This window comes from Delphinapterus leucas, chromosome 8 (assembly GCF_059928025.1).
Source record: "Delphinapterus leucas isolate spDelLeu-1000000601 "Yukka" chromosome 8, BTC_Dleu_Yukka2, whole genome shotgun sequence".
Taxonomy (NCBI): Eukaryota; Metazoa; Chordata; class Mammalia; order Artiodactyla; family Monodontidae; genus Delphinapterus; species Delphinapterus leucas.
In genome coordinates, this window is record NC_143136.1 from 54,852,321 (window position 1) to 54,877,294 (window position 24,974).

Genomic DNA, 24,974 nt, shown 5'->3' on the forward strand with positions numbered 1-24,974 from the left:
TTATGTAATTACGGTACTGTGATTGGCCATGCCAGATCCTCCAGGCCCACCGGCTAAGATAAGAATTGAAGATTCAACTAAATCATCCATCACTCTTGGCTGGAGTAAACCGGTCTATGATGGGGGCAGTGCTGTTACTGGATATGTTGTTGGCATGAGACAAGGAGAGGAAGAGGAATGGACTGTTGTCTCTACAAAAGGAGAGGTCAGAACTACAGAGTATGTGGTGTCTAACCTGAAACCTGGAGTCAATTACTACTTCCAGGTATCCGCTGTAAACTGTGCCGGACAAGGGGAACCTATAGAAATGACTGAACCCGTACAGGCCAAAGATATACTTGGTACGTACCTACTGGTATGATTGTGTTTTTATTTTCTTAATAGAGGAAATCACTCATTTCCTTGCTTTAAAATTCATTGTATATGCCCATTTTATGTCTACAGAGGAACCAGAGATCGACCTAGATGTGGCTTTCAGGACCTCCATTATAGCTAAAGCCGGTGAAGACGTACAAGTGTTGATTCCCTTCAAAGGCAGACCTCCACCTACTGTCACATGGAGAAAAGATGAGAAGAATCTTGGCAGTGATGCCAGATACAGCATTCAAAACACTGATTCATCTTCATTACTCACTATTCCTCAAGTCACTCGCAATGATACGGGCAAATATATTCTCACAATAGAAAATGGCGTTGGTCAGCCAACGTCTTCAACTGTGAGCGTTAAAGTGCTTGATACACCAGCTGCCTGCCAGAAACTACAGATTAAACATGTTTCTCGAGGCACAGTCACATTGCTCTGGGAGTCTCCTCTCATTGACGGAGGATCTCCCATAATTAACTACATCATTGAGAAGAAAGATGCCACCAAGAGAACATGGTCTTCAGTGTCACACAAGTGTTCTAGCACATCCTTTAAGGTAACAGATTTGTCAGAGAAAACTCCATTCTTCTTCAGAGTTCTTGCAGAAAATGAAATTGGAATCGGGGAACCCTGTGAAACTACAAAGCCAGTGAAGGCTGCCGAAGTACCAGCTCCTATACGCGATCTCTCAGTGAAAGACTCAACAAAAACATCTGTTACCCTGAGCTGGACCAAGCCTGACTTTGATGGTGGTAGTGTCATCACAGATTATACTGTGGAAAGGAAAGGTGAAGGCGAACAAACATGGTCACATGCTGGCGTAAGTAAGACATGTGAAATTGAGGTTAGCCAACTCAAGGAACATTCAGTCCTGGAATTCAGAGTGTCTGCCAGAAATGAGAAAGGACTGAGTGATGGCGTCACTATTGGGCCAATTACAGTGAAAGAACTTGTAATTCCACCGCAAGTTGACCTGTCAGAAATCCCTGGGGCCCAAGTCACTGTGAGAATTGGGCATAATGTGCACCTCGAGTTACCTTATAAAGGAAAACCTAAACCATCTATCAGTTGGCTGAAAGACAGTTTGCCGTTGAAAGAAAGCGAACGTGTTCGTTTGAGTAAAACTGAAAACAAACTTACTTTGAGTATTAAGAATGCAAAGAAGGAGAATGGAGGGAAATACACCATTATTCTCGATAACGCAGTTTGTCGAAACTCATTTCCCATCACAATCATCACACTCGGCCCACCATCAAAGCCCAAAGGGCCCATTCGATTTGATGAAGTCAAGGCTGACAGTGTCATCATATCATGGGATGTGCCCGATGATGATGGAGGAGGAGAAATTACCTGTTACAGCATTGAGAAGCGAGAAGCTTCACAAACTAATTGGAAGATGGTGTGTTCCAGTGTTGCCCGGACAACTTTCAAAGTTCCTAATCTAGTCAAAGATGCTGAATACCAGTTTAGAGTTAGGGCAGAAAACAGATATGGAGTCAGCCAGCCACTTGACTCAAACATCATTGTGGCAAAACACCAGTTCAGGATTCCTGGCCCCCCAGGAAAGCCAGTTACATACAATGTGACTTCTGATGGCATGTCCCTAACTTGGGATGCTCCAGTTTATGATGGCGGTTCAGAAGTTACTGGATACCATGTTGAAAAGAAAGAAAGAAATAGCATCCTGTGGCAAAGAATTAACACATCACCAATATCTGGAAGAGAACATAGAGCTACTGGACTAATGGAAGGCCTGGATTACCAGTTCCGTGTATACGCTGAAAATTCTGCCGGCCTAAGCTCACCTAGTGACCCAAGCAAATTTACCTTAGCTGTTTCCCCAGTAGGTAAGTGACTGAGGATTATTCAAATATATTTAATTCCTCAACTGAATGTGTTAGTGACAACTCAAACACTGCTTTTCTTCCACGTATCACCTTCTCACATATTTCCTAGTCACTAGAGAGCTGGTCAGGTAAAGCAAGGGGGATGATTTTAAATCAGTCTAAAAGAGCAATTTAAAATTCTTTTTTTAAAGACTCTGATACCAAAAAAATTGCAATTAATGGCTAAAATGAGTTTGGGGGATTTATTTATTTTCCTTCCACTGAAGATTAAGAGTTGATTACAGAAATAACGATGCCTTTAACTTGCATCTAATTTATAGACCCACCTGGCACTCCTGACTACATTGATGTCACCCGGGAAACCATCACTCTGAAATGGAACCCACCACTGCGTGATGGAGGCAGTAAGATTGTGGCCTACAACATCGAGAAACGGCAAGGGAGCGATCACTGGACCAGATGCAACTTTAGTGATGTCAGCGAATGCCAGTACACGGCAACAGGACTTAGTCCTGGCGATCGATATGAGTTCAGAATACTTGCAAGAAACGCTGTTGGAACCATAAGCCCGCCCTCACAGTCTTCTGGCGTTATTATGACAAGGGACGAAAATGGTAAGCATTTACAACCAATTTCCAATGTAACTAAGAGCATTCACATTTTTTAAAATATATATATATATATTGGGGGGGGGGCTGGTCTATAAAAATGGGAAGAGAAACAACGTTTCATACAGATTACCAAAGGTTGTTAGGTGGATGAATTCGATTTTCTACCTTTCAGATGAAGAGAAGAAAAAAATGTAATTAGCATCAATTCTTTTTACCACGTCTATTATTTCATTTCCATATAAACAGCATGCAAGTGGGAATGAGTTTTTAGCTTTGTGATTTCAGTCATTTATAATAAATGAAGAAAAAAAGGTCCCAAGAATAACTGTCCCTCTCGACTGAAGTTACTAAAACACAACACAGGTCCAACAGCACAATTATCACCTTGCCTGAGTGCAGCTGATGGCCCCGCACAGGAACTTGTTTGAATATGCAGCAGTATTAGGAAGTAAATGATCCGTAAATGTTTCATTTCTCTTTTCACAAATGGAAATGCAAGATTAATAACATGACAGATATAACAAAGGCAATAACCTAATAATATGCAAATGTTTAACCCATAGTCTAAATTCTCAACTATCAATCCTTTCAAAATAGCCTTTGGTATAAGCATTACCCTTTCAGGCTTTATGATATGGTGCTAATGAAAAACATGCTTATTTAAGTCTTTATTAAGCCAAACTAATGCATATTGTCTCTTTCTTTTGTAGTTGCACCAATTGTAGAGTTTGGCCCTGAGTACTTTGATGGTGTCACTATTAAGTCTGGAGAGAGCCTTAGAATTAAAGCTTTGGTGCAAGGACGGCCAGTACCTCGAGTAACTTGGTTCAAAGATGGAGAAGAAATTGAGAAGAGGATGAATATGGAAATAACTGATGTCCTTGGATCCACCAGCCTCTTTGTTAGAGATGCTACTCGGGACCATCGTGGTGTATACAGAGTGGAAGCCAAAAATGCATCTGGCTCCACAAAAGCAGAAATTACAGTGAAAGTACAAGGTACTCATAAAATAGCTTCTTAATCTTACAATGTACAGGACTTGGACTAAAGACATGCCTGATTGCATTTTAATGGACAAGGAGAAAGAAACTAACTCTGGAGCCTTTTTCTTATAGATACACCAGGAAAACCAGTTGGGCCAATAAGATTCACCAGTATAACCGGCGAGAAGATGACCTTGTGGTGGGATGCTCCACTCAATGACGGCTGTGCTCCCGTATCGCACTACATCATTGAAAAACGGGAAACCAGCAGACTTGCTTGGGCGCTAATTGAGGATAATTGTGAAGCCCTCAGCTATACCGCCACTAAACTAATAACTGGCAATGAATACCAATTCCGTATTTCTGCAGTCAACAAGTTTGGTGTTGGCAGGCCACTGGATTCTGACCCAGTGGTTGCTCAAATACAGTACAGTAAGCGACCATTTTTACTAAGTGGTACTATGTCATAAGGTTAACTTCCAAGCAAATGTGTCTAATTGGTTTATTTCTTTCTTTGTTTTCATTTCACAGCTACTCCCAATTCCCCTGGCACTCCAGAACCTAGCAATGTAACAGGCAATAGCATTACCCTGACATGGGCAAGGCCAGAATCAGATGGTGGCAGTGAAATTCAACAGTACATCCTTGAAAGGAGAGAAAAGAAAAGCACACGATGGGTGAAAGTGATCAGCAAACGACCAATCTCTGAGACAAGATTCAAAGTCACCGGTCTGACAGAGGGCAATGAGTATGAATTCCATGTCATGGCTGAAAATGCTGCAGGAGTAGGACCCGCAAGTGGTATCTCAAGACTAATCAAATGTAGAGAGCCAGTCAGCCCACCAAGTGCTCCCACTGTGGTCAAAGTGACAGACACATCAAAGACAACTGTGAGCTTAGAATGGTCTAAGCCAGTGTTTGACGGAGGGATGGAGATAATTGGGTATATTATTGAAATGTGCAAAGCTGACTTAGGAGACTGGCACAAGGTGAATGCAGAAGGATGGGTGAAAACAAGATATACAGTTACTGATCTACAAGCAGGTGCAGAATACAAATTCCGGGTTAGTGCTGTCAATGGTGCTGGAAAAGGAGACAGCTGTGAAGTGACCGGCACCATTAAAGCAGTTGACCGATTATCAGCTCCTGAGTTAGACATCGATGCCAACTTCAAGCAGACTCATATTGTGAGAGCTGGGGCCAGTATTCGCCTCTTCATTGCCTATCAGGGTAGACCGACTCCGACAGCTGTGTGGAGCAAACCTGACTCTAACCTTAGCATTCGGGCTGATATCCATACAACAGACTCCTTCAGCACCCTCACCGTGGAAAACTGCAACCGAAACGACGCAGGGAAATATACCCTTACTGTGGAAAACAACAGCGGTAGTAAGTCAATCACATTCACCGTAAAGGTGCTAGACTCTCCAGGCCCACCTGGCCCAATTACCTTCAAGGATGTGACCCGGGGATCTGTTACATTGATGTGGGATGCCCCTCTCCTTGATGGGGGTGCCCGAATCCATCACTACGTGGTAGAGAAACGAGAAGCCAGTCGCCGTAGTTGGCAGGTAGTCAGTGAAAAATGCACTCGTCAGATCCTCAAGGTCAACGACCTGGTAGAAGGCGTTCCATACTATTTCCGTGTTTCTGCAGAAAATGAGTATGGTGTTGGTGAACCCTATGAAATGCCAGAACCAATGGTAGCCACAGAACAGCCTGCTCCACCAAAGAGACTTGATGTCATTGACACAAGCAAATCCTCTGTGGTCTTAGCTTGGCTTAAACCTGACCATGATGGAGGCAGCCGAATCTCTGGCTACCTGCTCGAAATGAGACAAAAGGGATCTGACTTCTGGGTTGAAGCTGGTCACACCAAACAGCTGACTTTCACGGTGGAGCACCTCACTGAGAACACTGAATATGAATTCCGCGTGAAGGCCAAGAATGATGCTGGCTACAGTGAACCCAGGGAAGCCTTCTCTTCTGTCATCATCAAGGAGCCTCAAATTGAGCCCACAGCTGATCTCACTGGAATTACCAATCAGCTCATAACTTGCAAAGCAGGCAGCACGTTTACCATCGACGTGCCAATCAGTGGTCGTCCCGCCCCCAAAGTTACATGGAAGCTTGAAGAAATGAGACTTAAGGAGACAGATCGAGTGAGTATCACAACAACAACAGACAGAACCACCCTGTCTGTAAAGGACAGCATGAGAGGTGACTCTGGAAGGTACTTCCTGACCCTGGAAAATACAGCTGGTGTTAAAACATTTACCATCACAGTTGTTGTCATTGGAAGGCCAGGTCCAGTAACTGGCCCCATTGAAGCCTCATCTGTCTCAGCTGAATCATGCATCCTGTCATGGGCTGAACCTAAAGATGACGGAGGCACCGATATTACTAATTACATAGTTGAAAAGCGTGAGTCAGGTACAACAGCTTGGCAGCTTGTCAATTCCAGCGTCAAGCGCACTCAGATTAAAGTCACTCATCTCACAAAATACATGGAATATTCTTTCCGTGTCAGTTCAGAGAACAGATTTGGTGTCAGCAAGCCTCTGGAATCAGCACCAATCGTTGCTGAGCATCCATTTGGTAAGAAAAATAAAAATCATATTTCCAAGTCTCTATTATTAAATATTTCCCCTGAATTTTATAAAACTATATTCATATTTGATACCTTTGCTTATATTTAGTCCCACCAAGTGCACCTACCAGACCTGAGGTCTACCATGTGTCTGCCAATGCCATGTCTATTCGCTGGGAAGAACCCTATCATGATGGTGGCAGTAAAGTCATCGGCTACTGGGTTGAGAAGAAAGAACGTAACACCATTCTTTGGGTGAAAGAAAACAAACTGCCATGCTTAGAGTGCAACTACAAAGTGACCAGTTTGGTGGAAGGACTGGAGTATCAGTTCAGAACGTACGCACTCAATGCCGCAGGCGTTAGCAAAGCCAGTGAAGCATCAAGACCTATGATGGCTCAAAACCCAGTTGGTAGGTATCAGAATTTAAGGGTACATTTGTTTATCACCATCATCACCATCATCGTCATCATTATTGGTACTAGCAAAATTCAGAGTTGCATTTAACCTTACTTTTGCATCCCTTCCAGATGCACCAGGAAGACCAGAGGTGACAGATGTCACCAGATCAACGGTGTCACTGATTTGGTCTGCCCCAGTGTATGATGGAGGCAGCAAGGTTGTAGGCTACATCATAGAGCGTAAGCCAGTCAGTGAAGTTGGAGATGGTCGCTGGCTCAAGTGCAACTACACCATTGTATCTGACAATTTCTTCACCATTACTGCTCTCAGTGAAGGAGACACTTATGAATTCCGTGTGTTGGCCAAGAATGCAGCAGGCGTAATTAGCAAAGGATCAGAATCTACAGGCCCCATCACTTGCCGAGATGAATACGGTAAAGAACAGTCAATGCTCTCCTTTTAAGTTATCACAATTTCTATAACAATAAACTATCGTATATTCATTCACATCTATTTTGCCTATGACAGCTCCACCCAAAGCCGAACTCGATGCCAGATTACAGGGTGATCTGGTTACCATCAGAGCAGGCTCGGATCTTGTTCTCGATGCTGCAGTTGGTGGCAAACCTGAACCCAAAATTATCTGGACCAAAGGGGACAAGGAACTAGATCTCTGTGAAAAAGTCTCTCTGCAGTACACTGGCAAACGAGCAACTGCTGTGATCAAGTTCTGTGACAGAAGTGACAGTGGAAGATACACTTTAACGGTGAAGAATGCCAGTGGGACCAAGGCCGTGTCTGTCGTGGTCAAAGTTCTCGGTAAGTACGTCAAATGATCTTTGATTTTCATAGCTTTCTCAAGCGTGGGCAGAAAGAAACACCTTCCTCATTGCTCGTCCTTACACCTGTTTCAGATTCCCCGGGCCCATGTGGAAAGCTCACCGTCAGCAGAGTAACAGAGGAGAAGTGCACTTTAGCCTGGAGCCTTCCTCAGGAAGATGGAGGTGCAGAAATAACTCACTACATCGTGGAAAGACGCGAGACTAGCAGACTCAACTGGGTGATTGTGGAAGGCGAATGCCCAACCCTATCCTATGTGGTTACCAGACTCATCAAGAACAACGAATACATATTCCGAGTGCGGGCAGTAAACAAATATGGCCCTGGTGTGCCTGTTGAATCAGAGCCCATTGTCGCCAGAAACTCCTTCAGTGAGTATTAACACTCAAACAGTTCAGCAGTTGAAATGTAATGGGATCAGGGAGAAGGGAGGACAGTCATAGCAATAGTGATTTTGTGCGATTCTGATCATCCTTTTATTTTCATAAAAATATAAATAGCTATTCCATCACAACCTGGCATACCTGAAGAAGTTGGGGCTGGCAAAGAGCACATCATCATTCAGTGGACAAAACCTGAATCTGACGGTGGCAACGAGATCAGCAACTATCTAGTAGACAAACGTGAGAAGAAGAGCTTGCGCTGGACACGTGTGAACAAAGACCATGTGGTGTATGATACCAGGCTGAAGGTGACTGGCCTGATGGAAGGTTGTGATTACCAGTTCCGGGTGACCGCAGTAAATGCTGCTGGTAACAGCGAACCCAGCGAAGCTTCCAACTTCATCTCTTGCAGAGAACCATCATGTGAGTTCCAAGAATCATAAATAACCCTAATGCCCATCAAAACCACATTACAAATAATTTTCCAACATGCCATTTCCAATAACTTGTAGAATTTGTGAATGGTCTAGAAAGTCATATGCTTGTTAGAAGGATCTTAAATACAGCCTAAGACAGAAAACATTTCAACTACTACTTCTGTCAATAAGTTAGCAGTTACATTGCTAAAAATTGTTGCAGTATTTTCCAATCTGTGATAAAGTATTCTACTACCAATATGAAAGGGATGTATTTTGCAAATCTTCCTAAGAATGGAGAGAATTTTGTTGTAATGATAATAACTACTGAAAAGAAAAAAAGACAACATCTCTTTTAAGAGGCTTAGCAGAGCATAAAGCTTCTTGTATTTTAGTAAGCACCTAACAAAATAATTGTCACAAAAGCTTCAGAAGTAAGTGGCAAATCCTTGTACAAAGTTTAAGCCCAAGAACTAAAAGCAATAAATCACTTGGATTGAATCGAGGAAGTAGAAGAAACTTATTCCTGTACTTATTAGCAATGTAGAGGTGACAAGTGATATTAACCCTGCTGAAAGCTGAGCAACTAAAGAAAAGTCCCTGAGAATGGGTACTGTTAGCAGTGAGCTTAGCAGGACACAGCATAGTTAACCAAAGTGGCCAGAAAGAAACATCTACCTTTCTAAAGAAGTTTAACTCTTAAAACAAGAATAACAGTAATAATAGAGCATACAGTGCTATCCTGCAACATCAGAAGAGCCTAGTTACAGAGTATCTCGGTGAGTGTGGACAAAGAACAGTAATGCCTCAGTGAGTCTTGAAAACCAAAAATACAAATCTCAAGCTTCCTTATTTGTGTAATACCTGCATCCTTATTTTAAAATTTCATAGATACCCCTGGACCACCTTCTGCTCCGAGAGTTGTAGATACCACCAAACACAGCATTAGTTTAGCCTGGACCAAGCCCATGTACGACGGTGGCACTGACATCATAGGATATGTTCTTGAAATGCAAGAGAAGGACACTGACCAGTGGTACCGAGTGCATACCAACACCACAATAAGAAATAATGAATTCACTGTGACAGACCTTAAAATGGGCCAGAAATACTCCTTCAGAGTCGCTGCTGTGAACGTGAAGGGCATGAGTGAATACAGCGAGTCAACTGCTGAAATTGAGCCCATGGAAAGACTAGGTATTTATAATATAAGGTTTTAGGTGAATTATTTTCTCATCACACCTGTTCACGAATTAATTAAGTTTTGACATTTACTTTCCAGAAATACCGGATCTTGAGCTTGCCGATGATTTAAAGAAGATTGTGACCATCAGAGCTGGGGCCTCGTTGCGGCTGATGGTGTCTGTATCTGGAAGACCACCACCCGTCATCATATGGAGCAAGAAGGGCATTGACCTTGCAAGCCGGGCGATCATTGACAACACTGAGAGTTACTCTTTACTTATTGTGGACAAAGTTAACCGGTATGATGCTGGAAAATACACCATTGAAGCTGAAAACCAATCTGGCAAGAAATCAGCAACTGTCCTTGTTAAAGTATATGGTAAGTATTTGTCTTAAAATGAACTATGCTGTGAGTAGATTCTTTAAAAAGATACACCTTGACCTCTGATTATCACCTCTCTAAAAGGAACTATGTTGAGTATATTTTCCTGCCCCCCAAAAAATCTATCAACCAGTCAGGCAAACAGGAAGTATGGATCTTTCATTCTCTTGTTTTAGATACTCCTGGTCCCTGTCCTTCAGTGAAAGTTAAGGAAGTATCAAGAGATTCTGTGACCATTACTTGGGAAGTTCCCACAATTGATGGTGGAGCTCCTGTCAACAATTACATTATTGAGAAGCGTGAAGCTGCCATGAGAGCATTCAAAACAGTAACTACCAAATGCAGCAAGACGCTCTACAGAATTTCTGGACTTATAGAAGGAACCATGTACTATTTCAGAGTGCTGCCAGAAAATATTTATGGCATTGGAGAACCCTGTGAAACATCTGATGCAGTTCTGGTCTCAGAAGTACCCTTGGTGCCTGTGAAGCTAGAAGTTGTCGATGTCACCAAATCGACTGTTACCCTTGCCTGGGAGAAACCACTCTACGATGGTGGTAGCCGGCTCACTGGCTATGTTCTTGAGGCCTGCAAAGCTGGCACCGAGAGATGGATGAAGGTTGTCACCTTAAAACCCACAGTCCTAGAGCACACTGTTATTTCCTTAAATGAAGGTGAACAGTACTTATTTAGAGTAAGGGCACAAAATGAGAAAGGTGTGTCAGAACCAAGAGAGATCATCACAGCCGTGACTGTACAAGACCTCAGAGGTATGTACCAAATCACCAAAATAACAATAATAATAGTAAAGGAAAATGAAGGAAACATTCAGAATTCATGACACTTTGTCATTAGAAATAATACTTATAAATAAATGCCTACTTTTTCTCATAGTGTTGCCAGCAATCGATCTTTCTACAATGCCTCAAAAGACCATCCACGTCCCAGCCGGCAGACCAGTAGAGCTGGTGATACCAATCGCTGGTCGCCCACCTCCTGCTGCTTCCTGGTTCTTTGCTGGCTCTAAACTAAGAGAATCAGAGCGTGTCGCAGTTGAAACTCATACTAAGGTAGCTAAATTAACCATTCGTGAAACCACTATCAGAGATACTGGAGACTATATACTTGAACTGAAGAATGCAACCGGAACTACTTCAGAGACCATTAAAGTTATCATTCTCGGTAAGGATGAGAGACCAAGACACAAGCAAGCTGTTGTTGTTTAGTCACCCAATTTTGATCTGAAGTGAAAATTAACCTCCGGGATTTCTTTTTTTTTTTTTTTTCATAGACAAGCCTGGTCCACCAACTGGGCCTGTCAAGATTGAAGAAATTGATGCTACTTCAGTGACCATTTCCTGGGGACCGCCTGAACTGGATGGTGGTGCTCCACTGAGTGGCTACGTGGTAGAACAACGTGATGCCCACCGTCCAGGGTGGCTGCCAGTGTCTGAATCAGTGACTAGACCAACATTTAAGTTTACCAGACTCACTGAAGGAAACGAGTATGTGTTCCGTATCGCTGTGACAAACCGCTTCGGGATCGGCTCGTACTTGCAATCTGAGGTCATAGAATGTCGCAGCCGCATCAGTAAGTCCTGGACGCCCGCCCCCGACTCTCCCCACCTCTGATTCTAAATATTAACAAGAGGGAATTTATTCTTAATATACCCTTATGTAAGTAAAAATAGGTCACGAAGTTAATCCCAGGGTCTTTCCAAGGTTTCTAAACCTCCTTTTCTTGGAAGTTTTCAACATGGTTGGGGTTTTTTTTAATGGAAGAAAGAGAGGAGGGAGTTAGCGAAGGAGGGATGGAAGGAAAGGGGGGAGGGAGGACTGGCTGTTACAGTGAGAAACAATACAGAATACATGCTTAATAAATGTTTATAAAATGGAAGAAAATGAGGAACAGCAAGAAAAGTACAAAAATGAAAACACGAGAAAAACAGTTGCAAGAGTCTTATATGTACCATTTTAAGATGGTATATGCAAGACACACTTATACAAATGTATGAGTCTTCAATTTATTCATGGTGCCATGTTGTGTTTACCTCTGTCTTGCTGCAGATATTCCTGGACCTCCAGAAACATTACAGATATTTGATGTCTCACGTGAGGGCATGACACTTACTTGGTACCCACCAGAAGATGACGGTGGCTCCCAAGTGACTGGATACATTGTGGAGCGCAAAGAAGTGAGAGTAGATCGATGGGTCCGTGTAAATAAAGTACCAGTGACGATGACACGGTACCGTTCCACTGGCCTTACTGAAGGCTTAGAATATGAACACCGTGTCACAGCCATTAACGTGAGAGGAACTGGAAAACCAAGCCGTCCTTCCAAACCCACCATTGCCATGGATCCAATTGGTAAATACCTTTTGTATAAGTTTATTGAGGTATAATTTAATGTGGTAACAGTCACCCTTCTGAAATACAGAATTCTATAAGTTTTGTATAACCACCACCACAATCAAAATATAGAATATTTCCAACAGCTCAAAAAGTTCAGTTGTGTCCTCTGTCATCAATCCCCTCCCCACTCCAACCCCAGGCAACTTTGGGCAAATAACTTTTTATATTCTTCTCTTGAGTCTATTTCTCCCGCTTTAAAATGGAACTCACAATATACACCCTATACCACAGTTAAAATTGTAAAGCAAGTTAATATTTCTGGAAGCACTTTAAAAACTGATGGTAAATGTAAGATAGTATTAGTGATTATAAACAAAGCACAAATAAGACAAAGGAAAAACCAAGAGCTTTAAGTAATGTTAACTGATTAAAATGAATTAAACATTTACAAAATGAAAAATATTCTACTGTTATAGTCCATGTTTCCACATCTCACTGAAATTGTTAGGTGGTGCATTTGATTTTCAACTTTGCAGGAACTTTAACAAGTATGTTGTTATCTTATTCTTATTTCCAGCTCCTCCAGGAAAGCCACAAAACCCAAGAGTTACTGATACAACAAGGACATCAGTCTCCCTGGCCTGGAGTGTTCCAGAAGATGAAGGAGGATCTAAAGTCACAGGCTACTTGATCGAAATGCAAAAAGTTGATCAATATGAATGGACCAAATGCAACACCACCCCAACCAAGATTCGGGAGTATACTCTCACACACCTACCTCAGGGCGCTGAATACAGATTCCGTGTCCTAGCTTGTAACGCTGGTGGACCTGGGGAGCCCGCTGAGGTACCAGGAACAGTCAAAGTCACGGAAATGCTTGGTAAGACATATGATCATTCACTTTCTGCTGTAATTGCCTTAAGACTTATTTCCTACACCCGCCTCCCAAAATGCTAATTGTAACCCTACCTTTCTTCCCAGAATATCCTGACTATGAACTTGATGAAAGATACCAGGAAGGTATCTGTGTAAGACAAGGTGGGGTCATCAGACTTACCATACCAATCAAAGGAAAACCATTCCCAATATGTAGATGGACCAAGGAAGGCCAAGATATTAGTAAGCGTGCCATGATTGCAACCTCTGAAACTCACACTGAGCTTGTAATCAAAGAAGCAGACAGGGATGATTCTGGCACTTACGACCTGGTTCTGGAAAACAAATGTGGCAAGAAGGCTGTCTACATCAAGGTTCGGGTGATAGGAAGTCCCAACACTCCAGAAGGACCACTTGAATATGACGACATACAAGCTCGCTCTGTAAGGGTCAGTTGGAGACCCCCTGCCGATGATGGTGGTGCTGACATCTTAGGCTACATCCTCGAGAGACGAGAAGTGCCTAAAGCCGCCTGGTACACCATCGACTCCAGAGTCCGAGGTACATCTCTGGTCGTAAAAGGCCTCAAAGAAAATGTGGAGTACCATTTCCGCGTTTCAGCAGAAAACCAGTTTGGAATAAGCAAACCCTTGAAATCTGAGGAACCAGTCATACCAAAAACACCACTGAGTAAGTGCTCTTCCAACCATAACACTGTAAAAATCCTCTCAGTGCTCTTTTGTTTCGAAAGGAAAGCCACCAGCTTATGAGAGTTGGGACTGCATTCTAACACATGTGTTTTCCACTTACATTCCTAGACCCTCCCGAGCCTCCAAGCAATCCCCCAGAAGTACTAGATGTGACCAAGAGTTCTGTCAGCCTGTCCTGGTCCCGGCCCAGAGACGATGGTGGTTCTCGGGTCACAGGCTACTACATTGAACGCAAGGAGACATCAACTGACAAGTGGGTCAGACACAACAAGACTCAGATCACCACCACAATGTACACCATCACCGGGCTTGTTCCTGACGCGGAATATCAGTTCCGCATCATCGCACAGAATGACGTTGGCCTAAGTGAGACCAGCCCTGCTTCTGAACCAGTTGTTTGCAAAGATCCATTTGGTAAGGAAAGAGTTTCCAAAGGGGTTAGAATCAGAGAGGCAAACCACCTTTGCTGTTTTTCTTTTATTTCAGCAGGAAAGCTGATTTCCTTTTCAACTGTTTTCAAATATTTCAGATAAGCCAAGCCAACCTGGAGAACTCGAGATTCTTTCAATATCCAAAGACAGCGTCACTCTACAATGGGAGAAACCTGAATGCGATGGTGGCAAAGAAATCCTTGGATACTGGGTTGAATATAGACAATCTGGAGACAATGCCTGGAAGAAGAGCAGTAAGGACCGCATCAAGGACAGGCAATTCACAATAGGGGGTTTGCTGGAAGCTACAGAGTATGAATTCAGGGTTTTCGCTGAGAATGAGACAGGGCTGAGCAGACCTCGAAGAACCGCTATGTCTGTAAAGACGAAACTAACATGTAAGTAGCCATTAGTTCTCTGCTTATGGTTTACAAACTGAGCAACATGTTAAGGCTAATTCTTCCTCTGGACTAAGTAGATCTCCAGAAAGCTTTACTGGAGAGCAAGTGTTTGGAAAGAAATCACTCACTCTGGCATATGCACACACAGGGAACAGTTGATGCTTCTAGAGGAAGTCATTCCAAGCACACAACCTCAGCAGTGAACTGTTAGGTGCAGTGAACTGATTCCTAAAGCAATTTCTCCCTTGAATACAATGGTGTTTTTTTTTAATACTCCTAGTAAGACTTGAAGGGTCAACAAATGTACCCCGCTTCAGTGAACCTAAGTAAGGGCAAATCTACAGATTTATAGAGAATATTCCCCCAAAACCCTATACATTGTTAATGCCTCCCGATCATAAAAAGTCACCCTACATAATAATATGATGATGTGCTCATTGAATCTCTACTTTCCAGATGATCCTCCAGTCACTGTGAAGCCTTTTTAAGAATTAGACTCATATGTAAATAATGGTGTCTAATAAAGTATTAGTCAATAGGATGAATTCATTCCTGATATACAAAGACAGAGGATTATAGATTCAGTAGTAACAATAATGCATTAATGTTATCTTTCATACCCTTCAGCTGGAGAGGCCCCAGGAGTACGCAAAGAAATGAAGGATGTCACCACCAAACTGGGTGAAGCTGCTCAACTCTCATGCCAGATTGTTGGAAGGCCTCTACCAGACATTAAATGGTACCGATTTGGTAAGGAGCTGATACAAAGCCGCAAGTACAAAATGTCTTCAGATGGACGCACACATACTCTAACAGTAATGACCGAGGAACAAGAAGATGAAGGCGTTTATACCTGCATAGCTACCAATGAGGTTGGAGAAGTAGAATCCAGTAGTAAGCTTCTCCTGCAAGCAACGCCACAATTCCATCCCGGTTACCCACTGAAAGAGAAGTATTACGGTGCTGTGGGGTCAACGCTTCGACTTCACGTTACATACATTGGCCGTCCAGTACCTGCCATCACTTGGTTCCATGGCCAGAAACTTTTGCAAAACTCAGAAAACATTGCTATTGAAAACACTGAGCAGTATACTCATCTCGTCATGAAGAATATCCAACGTAAGACTCACGCTGGGAAATACAAAGTTCAGCTCAGCAATGTTCTTGGAACGGTGGATGCCATCCTTGATGTGGAAATACAAGGTATTTTATTTTCATTCTCAGTGGGGTTTTTTTTTGTTGTTGTTTTTAAAGAAAAAAGAAAAATATCCTGGGAGACACACTACAGAAACCACTCCAATTGTATTTTCTCCCAACAGATAAACCAGACAAACCTACAGGACCAATTGTGATTGAAGCTCTATTGAAGAACTCTGTGGTGATCAGCTGGAAACCACCTGCAGATGACGGAGGCTCCTGGATCACCAATTATGTGGTAGAGAAATGTGAGGCCAAGGAAGGGGTTGAATGGCAATTGGTGTCTTCAGCCATCTCAGTGACAACCTGTAGAATTGTGAACCTCACAGAAAATGCTGGGTATTACTTCCGGGTTTCGGCTCAGAACACGTTTGGCATCAGTGACCCTCTAGAAGTCTCCTCAGTTGTGATCATTAAGAGTCCATTTGGTGAGTACAACCTCTACAGTCTTCCTATGGCAAAATTCCATCTGTATGTAAAACTTTTTTTTTAAACAGAAATAACTTTTGAAAGGAGATAGCAAAGATTCAGCTAAAGTACAAGTGCCTTTTATCTCACTTAAATTGAATTTTTGCTTATCTAAAAGGGCACATGTATACCCTATCCCCTTCTTCTCTAAAAAGGAACTTTGTGTTTCAGTAAGTTTCTCAGCATAAAGTAACCAATTTCATTTTTCTGGATTAGTTATTCTTAATAGAACTTTGGGTTCATAACATTTTATTTTTTATAAAATAAGCTCTTCATAAAGCTGTTTGTTTCACCCCATGAGTCAAATGCTTTTTGTTTTAAACAGAAAAGCCAGGTGCTCCTGGCAAACCAACTATTGCTGCTGTCACAAAAGATTCTTGTGTTGTGGCCTGGAAGCCACCTGCCAGTGATGGAGGTGCAAAGATTAGAAATTACTACCTTGAGAAGCGTGAGAAGAAGCAGAACAAGTGGATTGCTGTGACAAAAGATGAAATTCGAGAAACCGTCTTTTCAGTGCAAAACCTTATTGAAGGTCTTGAATATGAGTTCCGTGTGAAATGTGAAAACCTAGGTGGGGAAAGCGAATGGAGTGAAATATCAGAACCTGTCATTCCCAAATCTGATGTCCCAATTCAGGCCCCACACTTTAAAGAGGAACTGAGAAATCTAAATGTCAGATATCAGAGCAATGCTACTTTGGTCTGCAAAGTGACTGGTCATCCAAAACCAATTGTGAAATGGTACAGACAAGGCAAAGAAATCATCGCAGATGGATTAAAGTACAGGATTCAAGAGTTTAAGGGTGGCTACCACCAGCTCATCATTGCAAGCGTCACAGATGATGATGCCACAGTTTACCAAGTCAGAGCTACCAACCAAGGAGGGTCTGTGTCTGGCACTGCCTCCTTGGAAGTAGAAGGTAAAAACAAATCAGCAAACACCATTTTGGTGCTAGATTACATATTATTAATTGGGGGGGGGTGCTCTTAAATAGTGTTGGGTATTGCTAAATTATATTCTTCCTTCTTTTATTCTGATACAGTTCCAGCCAAGATACACTTGCCTAAAAATCTTGAAGGCATGGGAGCAGTCCACGCTCTCCGAGGTGAGGTAATCAGCATCAAGATCCCATTCAGTGGCAAACCAGACCCAGTGATCACCTGGCAGAAAGGGCAAGATCTCATCAACAACAATGGCCACTACCAAGTTATTGTCACAAGATCTTTCACGTCACTTGTTTTCCCCAATGGAGTGGAGAGAAAAGATGCTGGTTTCTATGTGGTCTGTGCTAAAAACAGGTTTGGAATTGATCAGAAGACAGTTGAACTGGATGTGGCCGATGTTCCCGACCCACCCAGAGGAGTCAAAGTTAGTGACGTCTCACGAGATTCTGTCAACTTAACATGGACTGAGCCAGCTTCTGATGGTGGCAGCAAAATCACCAACTACATTGTTGAAAAATGTGCGACCACTGCAGAAAGATGGATCCGCGTAGGACAGGCCCGAGAAACACACTATACCGTGATCAACTTATTTGGAAAAACAAGTTACCAGTTCCGTATAATAGCAGAAAATAAATTTGGCCTAAGCAAGCCTTCTGAGCCTTCAGAGCCAACCATAACCAAAGAAGATAAGACCAGAGCCATGAACTATGATGAAGAGGTTGATGAAACCCGGGAAGTTTCTATGACCAAAGCATCTCACTCTTCAACCAAGGAACTCTATGAGAAATATATGATTGCTGAAGATCTTGGGCGTGGTCAGTTTGGAATTGTCCACCGTTGTGTTGAAACATCCTCAAAGAAGACATACATGGCCAAATTTGTTAAAGTCAAAGGGACTGATCAGGTTTTGGTAAAGAAAGAAATTTCCATTCTAAACATCGCTAGGCACCGAAATATCTTATACCTCCATGAATCATTTGAAAGCATGGAAGAATTAGTTATGATCTTTGAGTTCATATCAGGACTTGACATATTTGAACGCATTAACACAAGTGCTTTTGAACTTAATGAGAGAGAAATTGTAAGCTATGTTCGCCAGGTCTGTGAAGCACTTGAGTTCTTACACAGTCATAATATTGGACACTTTGACATTAGACCAGAAAATATCATTTACCAAACAAGAAGGAGCTCCACCATTAAAATCATAGAATTCGGTCAGGCCCATCAGCTGAAGCCAGGGGACAACTTTAGGCTTCTGTTCACTGCCCCTGAATACTATGCACCTGAAGTCCACCAGCATGATGTTGTCAGCACAGCCACAGACATGTGGTCACTCGGAACACTCGTGTATGTGCTGTTGAGTGGTATCAATCCATTCCTGGCTGAAACTAACCAACAGGTAATTGAGAACATCATGAATGCTGAATATACCTTTGATGAAGAAGCATTCCAAGAGATCAGCACTGAAGCCATGGACTTTGTTGACCGGCTGTTAGTGAAAGAGAGAAAATCTCGCATGACAGCATCTGAGGCTCTCCAGCACCCATGGCTGAAGCAGAAGATAGAAAGAGTCAGTACTAAAGTGATCAGGACATTGAAACACCGACGTTACTACCACACCCTGATCAAGAAAGACCTCAACTTGGTTGTGTCTGCAGCCAGGATCTCCTGTGGTGGTGCCATTCGATCTCAGAAGGGAGTGAGCATTGCTAAAGTTAAAGTGGCATCCATTGAAATCGGCCCAGTTTCCGGACAGATAATGCATGCAGTCGTCGAAGAAGGAGGATATGTCAAATATGTATGCAAAATTGAAAATTACGATCAGTCTACCCAAGTGACTTGGTACTTTGGTGTCAGACAGCTGGAGAACAGTGAGAAATATGAAATCACCTATGACGATGGAGTGGCCACCATGTATGTCAAAGACATTACCAAATTCGATGACGGTACCTACAGATGCAAAGTAGTCAACGACTACGGGGAAGACAGTTCTTACGCAGAGCTGTTTGTTAAAGGTGTGAGAGAAGTTTACGACTATTACTGCCGTAGAACCATAAAGAAACTTAAGCGCAGAACAGATACCATGAGACTCCTGGAAAGGCCACCAGAATTCACGCTGCCTCTCTATAACAGGACAGTTTATGTGGGTGAAAATGTCCGGTTTGGAGTAACTATAACTGTCCACCCAGAGCCTCGAGTTACATGGTATAAATCAGGTCAGAAAATCAAACCAGGTGATGATGATAGGAAGTACACATTTGAGTCCGACAAGGGTCTTTACCAATTAACCATCAACAGTGTAACTACGGATGATGCTGCCGAATACACTGTTGTTGCAAGAAACAAATACGGTGAAGACAGCTGCAAAGCAAAGCTGACTGTGACCCCACACCCACCTCCAACAGGTACGACCCTAAGACCCATGTTCAAACGGCTACTGGCAAACGCAGAATGCCAAGAAGGCCAAAGTGTCTGCTTTGAGATCAGGGTGTCTGGCATCCCCCCACCAACATTAAAATGGGAGAAAGACGGTCAGCCACTGTCCCTCGGGCCTAACACTGAAATTATCCACGAAGGCTTGGATTATTACGCTCTTCATATCAGGGATACGTTGCCTGAAGACACGGGTTACTACAGAGTCACAGCCACAAACACTGCTGGATCCACCAGCTGCCAGGCCCACCTACAAGTGGAACGCCTGAGGTACGTCAAACAGGAGTTCAAGACTAAGGAGGAGCGCGAACGACACGTACAGAGGCAAATTGACAAGACGCTGAGAATGGCTGAAATTCTTTCCGGAACTGAGACTGTGCCACTGACACAGGTCGCCCAGGAGGCACTGAGAGAAGCTGCCACCCTTTACAAACCAGCCGTCAGCACCAAGACTGTAAAAGGGGAATACCGACTTGAGACGGAAGAAAAGAAGGAGGAGAGAAAACTCCGCATGCCTTACGAAGTACCAGAGCCACGCAAGTACAAACCGGCTGCCATAGAAGAAGACCAACACATTAAGCAGTTCGTGCCCATGTCTGACATGAAATGGTACAAAAAGATACGCGATCAATTTGAAATGCCTGGGAAGATGGACAGAGTTGTACAGAAAAGACCCAAGCGCATCCGCCTTTCAAGATGGGAACAGTTCTACGTGATGCCTCTTCCACGCATCACCGATCAATACAGACCCAAGTGGAGGATTCCCAAACTGTCCCAAGACGACCTTGAAATGGTGAGACCAGCCCGCCGGCGTACACCTTCTCCTGATTATTACTTTTATTACAGACCCAGGAGACGTTCTCTCGGTGACATCTCGGATGAAGAATTACTCCTGCCCATTGACGACTACCTGGCAATGAAGAGAACAGAGGAAGAGAGGCTGCGTCTTGAAGAAGAGCTGGAACTGGGTTTTTCAGCCTCACCCCCAAGCCGGAGCCCTCCACGTTTTGAGCTTTCGAGTCTGCGTTACCCTTCCCCACAAGCTCACGTCAAGGTGGAGGAAGCAAGAAAAGGCTTCAGATACTCAACGTATCACATCCCAACGAAGGCGGAGATGAGCACGAGTTACGCAGAGCTGCGGGAGCGGCACGCCCGCACCTGGCACAGGCAGCCCAGGCAGCGGCAGAGGATCATGGCCGAGAGAGAGGACCAAGAGCTGCTGCGTCCAGTCACCACCACCCAGCGCCTCTCGGAATACAAAAGCGAGCTGGACCACATGGCGAAGGAAGAAAAATCTAGAAGGAAATCAAGACGCCAGAGAGAAGTGACTGAAATAACGGAAATTGAGGAAGAATATGAGATCTCCAAACACGCTCAGAGAGACACTTCCTCCTCGGTGTCCAGGCTGCTGAGACGCCGGCGCTCCCTGTCTCCGACCTACATCGAGTTGATGAGGCCGGTATCCGAGCTGATCCGGCCGCGGCCACAGCCAGCTGAGGAATATGAAGATGAAGAGGACGTAGAAAGAAGGTCTCCTACCCCAGAGAGGACTCGCCCACGTTCCCCCAGCCCTGTGTCTAGTGAGCGTTCACTGTCAAGATTTGAGAGGTCGGCAAGATTTGATATCTTTTCCAGGTACGAGTCCATGAAAGCTGCTTTAAAAACTCAGAAGACATCAGAAAGGAAGTATGAGGTTTTGAGTCAGCAGCCTTTTACGCTGGACCACATGCCTCGAATCACACTGAGGATGCGCTCCCACAGGGTACCGTGCGGCCAAAATACACGTTTTATCTTAAATGTTCAGTCTAAGCCAACTGCCGAGGTCAAATGGTACCACAACGGTGTAGAACTCCAAGAGAGCAGTAAGATTCATTACACCAACACCAGTGGGGTTCTGACCCTGGAAATTCTGGACTGTCATATTGATGACGGCGGAACATACCGTGCCGTGTGCACCAACTACAAAGGTGAGGCTTCTGACTATGCAACCTTGGACGTCACGGGAGGGGATTACACCACCTATGCTTCCCAGCGCAGAGACGAAGAGGTCCCCCGATCCGTTTTCCCTGAGCTGACGAGAACAGAGGCATATGCGGTTTCATCATTTAAGAAAACATCTGAGATGGAAGCTTCCTCTTCCGTCAGGGAAATGAAATCACAGATGACAGAGACAAGGGAAAGTCTCTCATCATATGAACACCACGCATCTGCAGAAATGAAAAGTGCTGCAGTCGAAGAAAAGTCGCTGGAAGAAAAATCCACACACAGGAAGATCAAGACGACTTTGGCAGCAAGAATTCTCACGAAGCCAAGGTCCATAACGGTGTATGAAGGCGACTCTGCAAGGTTTTCTTGCGATACAGATGGTGAGCCGGTACCGACTGTGACATGGCTGCGTAGGGGACAAGTCATAAGCACTTCCGCCCGCCACCAAGTGACCACCGCAAAGTACAAATCGACCTTTGAGATCTCTTCAGTCCAGGCTTCGGATGAGGGCAACTACAGCGTGGTGGTAGAGAACAGCGAAGGGAAGCAAGAGGCACAGTTTACTCTGACCATTCAAAAGGCCAGGGTTACTGAAAAGGCTCTGACATCACCACCGAAAGTCAAATCCCCAGAGCCTCGGGTAAAATCCCCAGAAGGAGTCAAGTCTCCAAAACAAGTGAAATCCCCAGAACCGGTGACTTCTCACCCAAAAGCTGTATCACCCACAGAGATAAAACCCACACCAACAGAAAAGGTTCAGCAGCTGCCAGTCACTGCCCCACCCAAGATAATTCAGTCCTTGAAAGCAGAAGCTTCTAAAGATATAGCAAAGCTGACCTGTGTGGTCGAAAGTACTGTATTGTGTGCAAAAGAGGTCGCCTGGTATAAAGATGGTAAGAAACTGAAGGAAAATGGGCATTTCCAGTTTCATTATTCGGCAGATGGTACCTATGAGCTCAAAATCCATAACCTCACTGAATCTGATTGTGGAGAATACATTTGTGAGATTTCTGGTGAAGGTGGAACTTCCAAAACTAACTTCCAATTTGTGGGACAAGCCTTTAAGAATATCCATGAGGAAGTTTCAAGCATATCAGAAACCAAGAAAGCAGCTCAGAAAACTGCTGTGTCAACAGAAACCAAGAAAGCGGCTCCGAAAACTGCTGAGCCAACAGAAACCAAGAAAGCGGCTCCAAAAACTGCTGAGCCAACAGAAACCAAGAAAACTGAACCAAAAGCTCCTGAACCAGTTTCCACAAAACCAGTAATTGTTACTGGGCTGCAGGATACAACTATTTCTTCAGACAGTGTCACTAAATTTGCAGTTAAAGCTACTGGAGAACCCCAGCCAACTGTCATCTGGACAAAGGATGGAAAGGTAACCAGTTTTTAAATGATCCTTAAACTTATCTTCTAAAAAAACTAACCTCTTCCCTCTTCCCCATCTCCCAAAGAAAGTTTAAAATTAAATCACTTTTTAAAACTCAAATCACGTGCATTCTACAGGCTATAACACAAGGAGGTAAATATAAACTCTCTGAAGACAAAGGAGGATTCTTCCTAGAAATTCATAACACTGATACTTCTGACGGTGGACTTTATACTTGTACAATAACAAATTCAGCTGGATCTGTGTCCTCTAGCTGCAAATTAACAATAAAAGGTAGGTTGGCTTTTATCCTTACCAATAATTTTCAGAAAACAATATGAAGGAAACATTTCTAAACACTATTCCTTACACACACACACACACACACACAAAGTATTAAAATAAAACTGCTTTACCAAGTTACAGAATACCATTTGTACACAAATGTACAAATACACATATTTGAAGTTAGCATATACTTTTATATTTATTAAGTGTCTAATTGTATGTGGTGTTATATAAGATTCCATAGAGATTATGTAAGATTCCTGCTCCCAGGAACATTTAAGAATAAAGTCAGGTGATTATACAAAATGGCACTTCTTCCCTAAAGCTTCACTCTTGCTAATTTTCCAAAGCAGTGGAAAGTTAATGAAAGAAATGTATCGGTTTTCCCAATTAAAATTAGTTTGCTTTCATCTCAGTCTTCTAAAACATAATTCAATTGTTTTAATTACTCAAAATCTCCTAAATCCACCCATCTCCTAAATCCTTCAACTATTCTTTTCAAAACTTTTTTTCCCCTTAAGTCATAAAAATCATTCTTCTGTTTAGTTTAGTTTAAATAATCATTACACTGATCACCAAAGTCATGCATGACAACTTTCCAAGATTGGGACTGAGAAAGAGTTAGGTATTACCTACACTGCATGCGTTAAGTTAATATTTTTTCTTCGTATATTATTCACTTACAGAATCCACAAGAGAAGAGGGTGGGGCCTCTTTCCAATTCAGTTTGCCTTACAGAGCTTTCTTTTTCAGCTGTAAAAGACACTGAGATACAGAAAGTATCGACACAAAAGACCTCCAAAAGTACATCCCAGAAGAAGGCAGCTGTCCAAGAGGAAATTTCCAAAAAAGCCCTAATTTCTGAAGAAATCAAGATGTCAGAGGTGAAATCTCCAGAGAAGCTGGCCTTCGAGGAGGAAGCTTCAACAGTTCTGATTTCCGAAAAAGTCAAGAAATCAGAAGCGACCTCCCTGGAAAAATCCATTGTCCATGAGGAAATCACTAAAACATCACAGGCATCAGAAGAAATCAGAACTCATGCTGAGATTAAAGCATATTCTACTCAGATGAGTATACCTGATGGTCAGAAAGTGACTTTAAAAGCCAACATTGCTGGTGCCACTGATGTGAAATGGGTATTGAATGGGGTAGAGCTCAGTAACTCCGAGGAGTACAGATATGGCGTCTCAGGCAGTGACCAGACACTGACCATCAAGCAGGCTGGTCACAAAGATGAAGGGATCCTCACCTGCATTGGCAAAACCAGCCAAGGAATCATCAAGTGTCAGTATGATCTGACCCTGAGCAAAGAACTCTCAGATGCTCCAGCCTTCATCTCCCAGCCCAGATCTCAAAATGTTAACGAAGGACAAAATGTTCTCTTTTCTTGTGAAATCAGTGGTGAGCCATCGCCTGAAATCGAATGGTTTAAAAACAACCTGCCGGTAAGTTGAGTTATGAATATATTACTGAAGAAAGCTTTAAATACTCCATCTACTCCTGAAGAGCTCAA

General features: G+C 43.2%; 2 protein-coding genes across 6 annotated transcripts in view; one reads left to right on the forward strand and one right to left on the reverse strand.

Annotated features, from left to right (window-relative positions):
* The window catches only part of TTN (titin), a 279,289-nt gene that overhangs the window by 251,681 nt on the left and 2,634 nt on the right, over positions 1-24,974 (forward strand). For all 3 annotated transcript variants that reach the window (XM_089916619.1, XM_089916621.1, XM_089916620.1), the window contains 27 exons: positions 36-341; positions 445-2,211; positions 2,532-2,825; positions 3,533-3,820; positions 3,938-4,237; positions 4,337-6,403; positions 6,505-6,807; positions 6,926-7,231; positions 7,326-7,616; positions 7,712-8,008; positions 8,138-8,443; positions 9,328-9,633; positions 9,719-10,000; positions 10,180-10,773; positions 10,898-11,185; positions 11,295-11,594; positions 12,071-12,373; positions 12,936-13,238; positions 13,340-13,924; positions 14,053-14,358; positions 14,474-14,773; positions 15,404-15,979; positions 16,096-16,401; positions 16,767-17,360; positions 17,484-23,182; positions 23,311-23,467; positions 24,215-24,906. In XM_089916619.1, coding sequence (XP_089772745.1) covers positions 36-341; positions 445-2,211; positions 2,532-2,825; positions 3,533-3,820; positions 3,938-4,237; positions 4,337-6,403; positions 6,505-6,807; positions 6,926-7,231; positions 7,326-7,616; positions 7,712-8,008; positions 8,138-8,443; positions 9,328-9,633; positions 9,719-10,000; positions 10,180-10,773; positions 10,898-11,185; positions 11,295-11,594; positions 12,071-12,373; positions 12,936-13,238; positions 13,340-13,924; positions 14,053-14,358; positions 14,474-14,773; positions 15,404-15,979; positions 16,096-16,401; positions 16,767-17,360; positions 17,484-23,182; positions 23,311-23,467; positions 24,215-24,906 — 18,116 coding nt within the window. The remainder of the gene's footprint in view (positions 1-35; positions 342-444; positions 2,212-2,531; positions 2,826-3,532; positions 3,821-3,937; positions 4,238-4,336; positions 6,404-6,504; positions 6,808-6,925; positions 7,232-7,325; positions 7,617-7,711; positions 8,009-8,137; positions 8,444-9,327; positions 9,634-9,718; positions 10,001-10,179; positions 10,774-10,897; positions 11,186-11,294; positions 11,595-12,070; positions 12,374-12,935; positions 13,239-13,339; positions 13,925-14,052; positions 14,359-14,473; positions 14,774-15,403; positions 15,980-16,095; positions 16,402-16,766; positions 17,361-17,483; positions 23,183-23,310; positions 23,468-24,214; positions 24,907-24,974) is intronic.
* Positions 1-24,974, reverse strand: part of PLEKHA3 (pleckstrin homology domain containing A3) — a 137,190-nt gene that overhangs the window by 60,232 nt on the left and 51,984 nt on the right. The window lies entirely within an intron of this gene.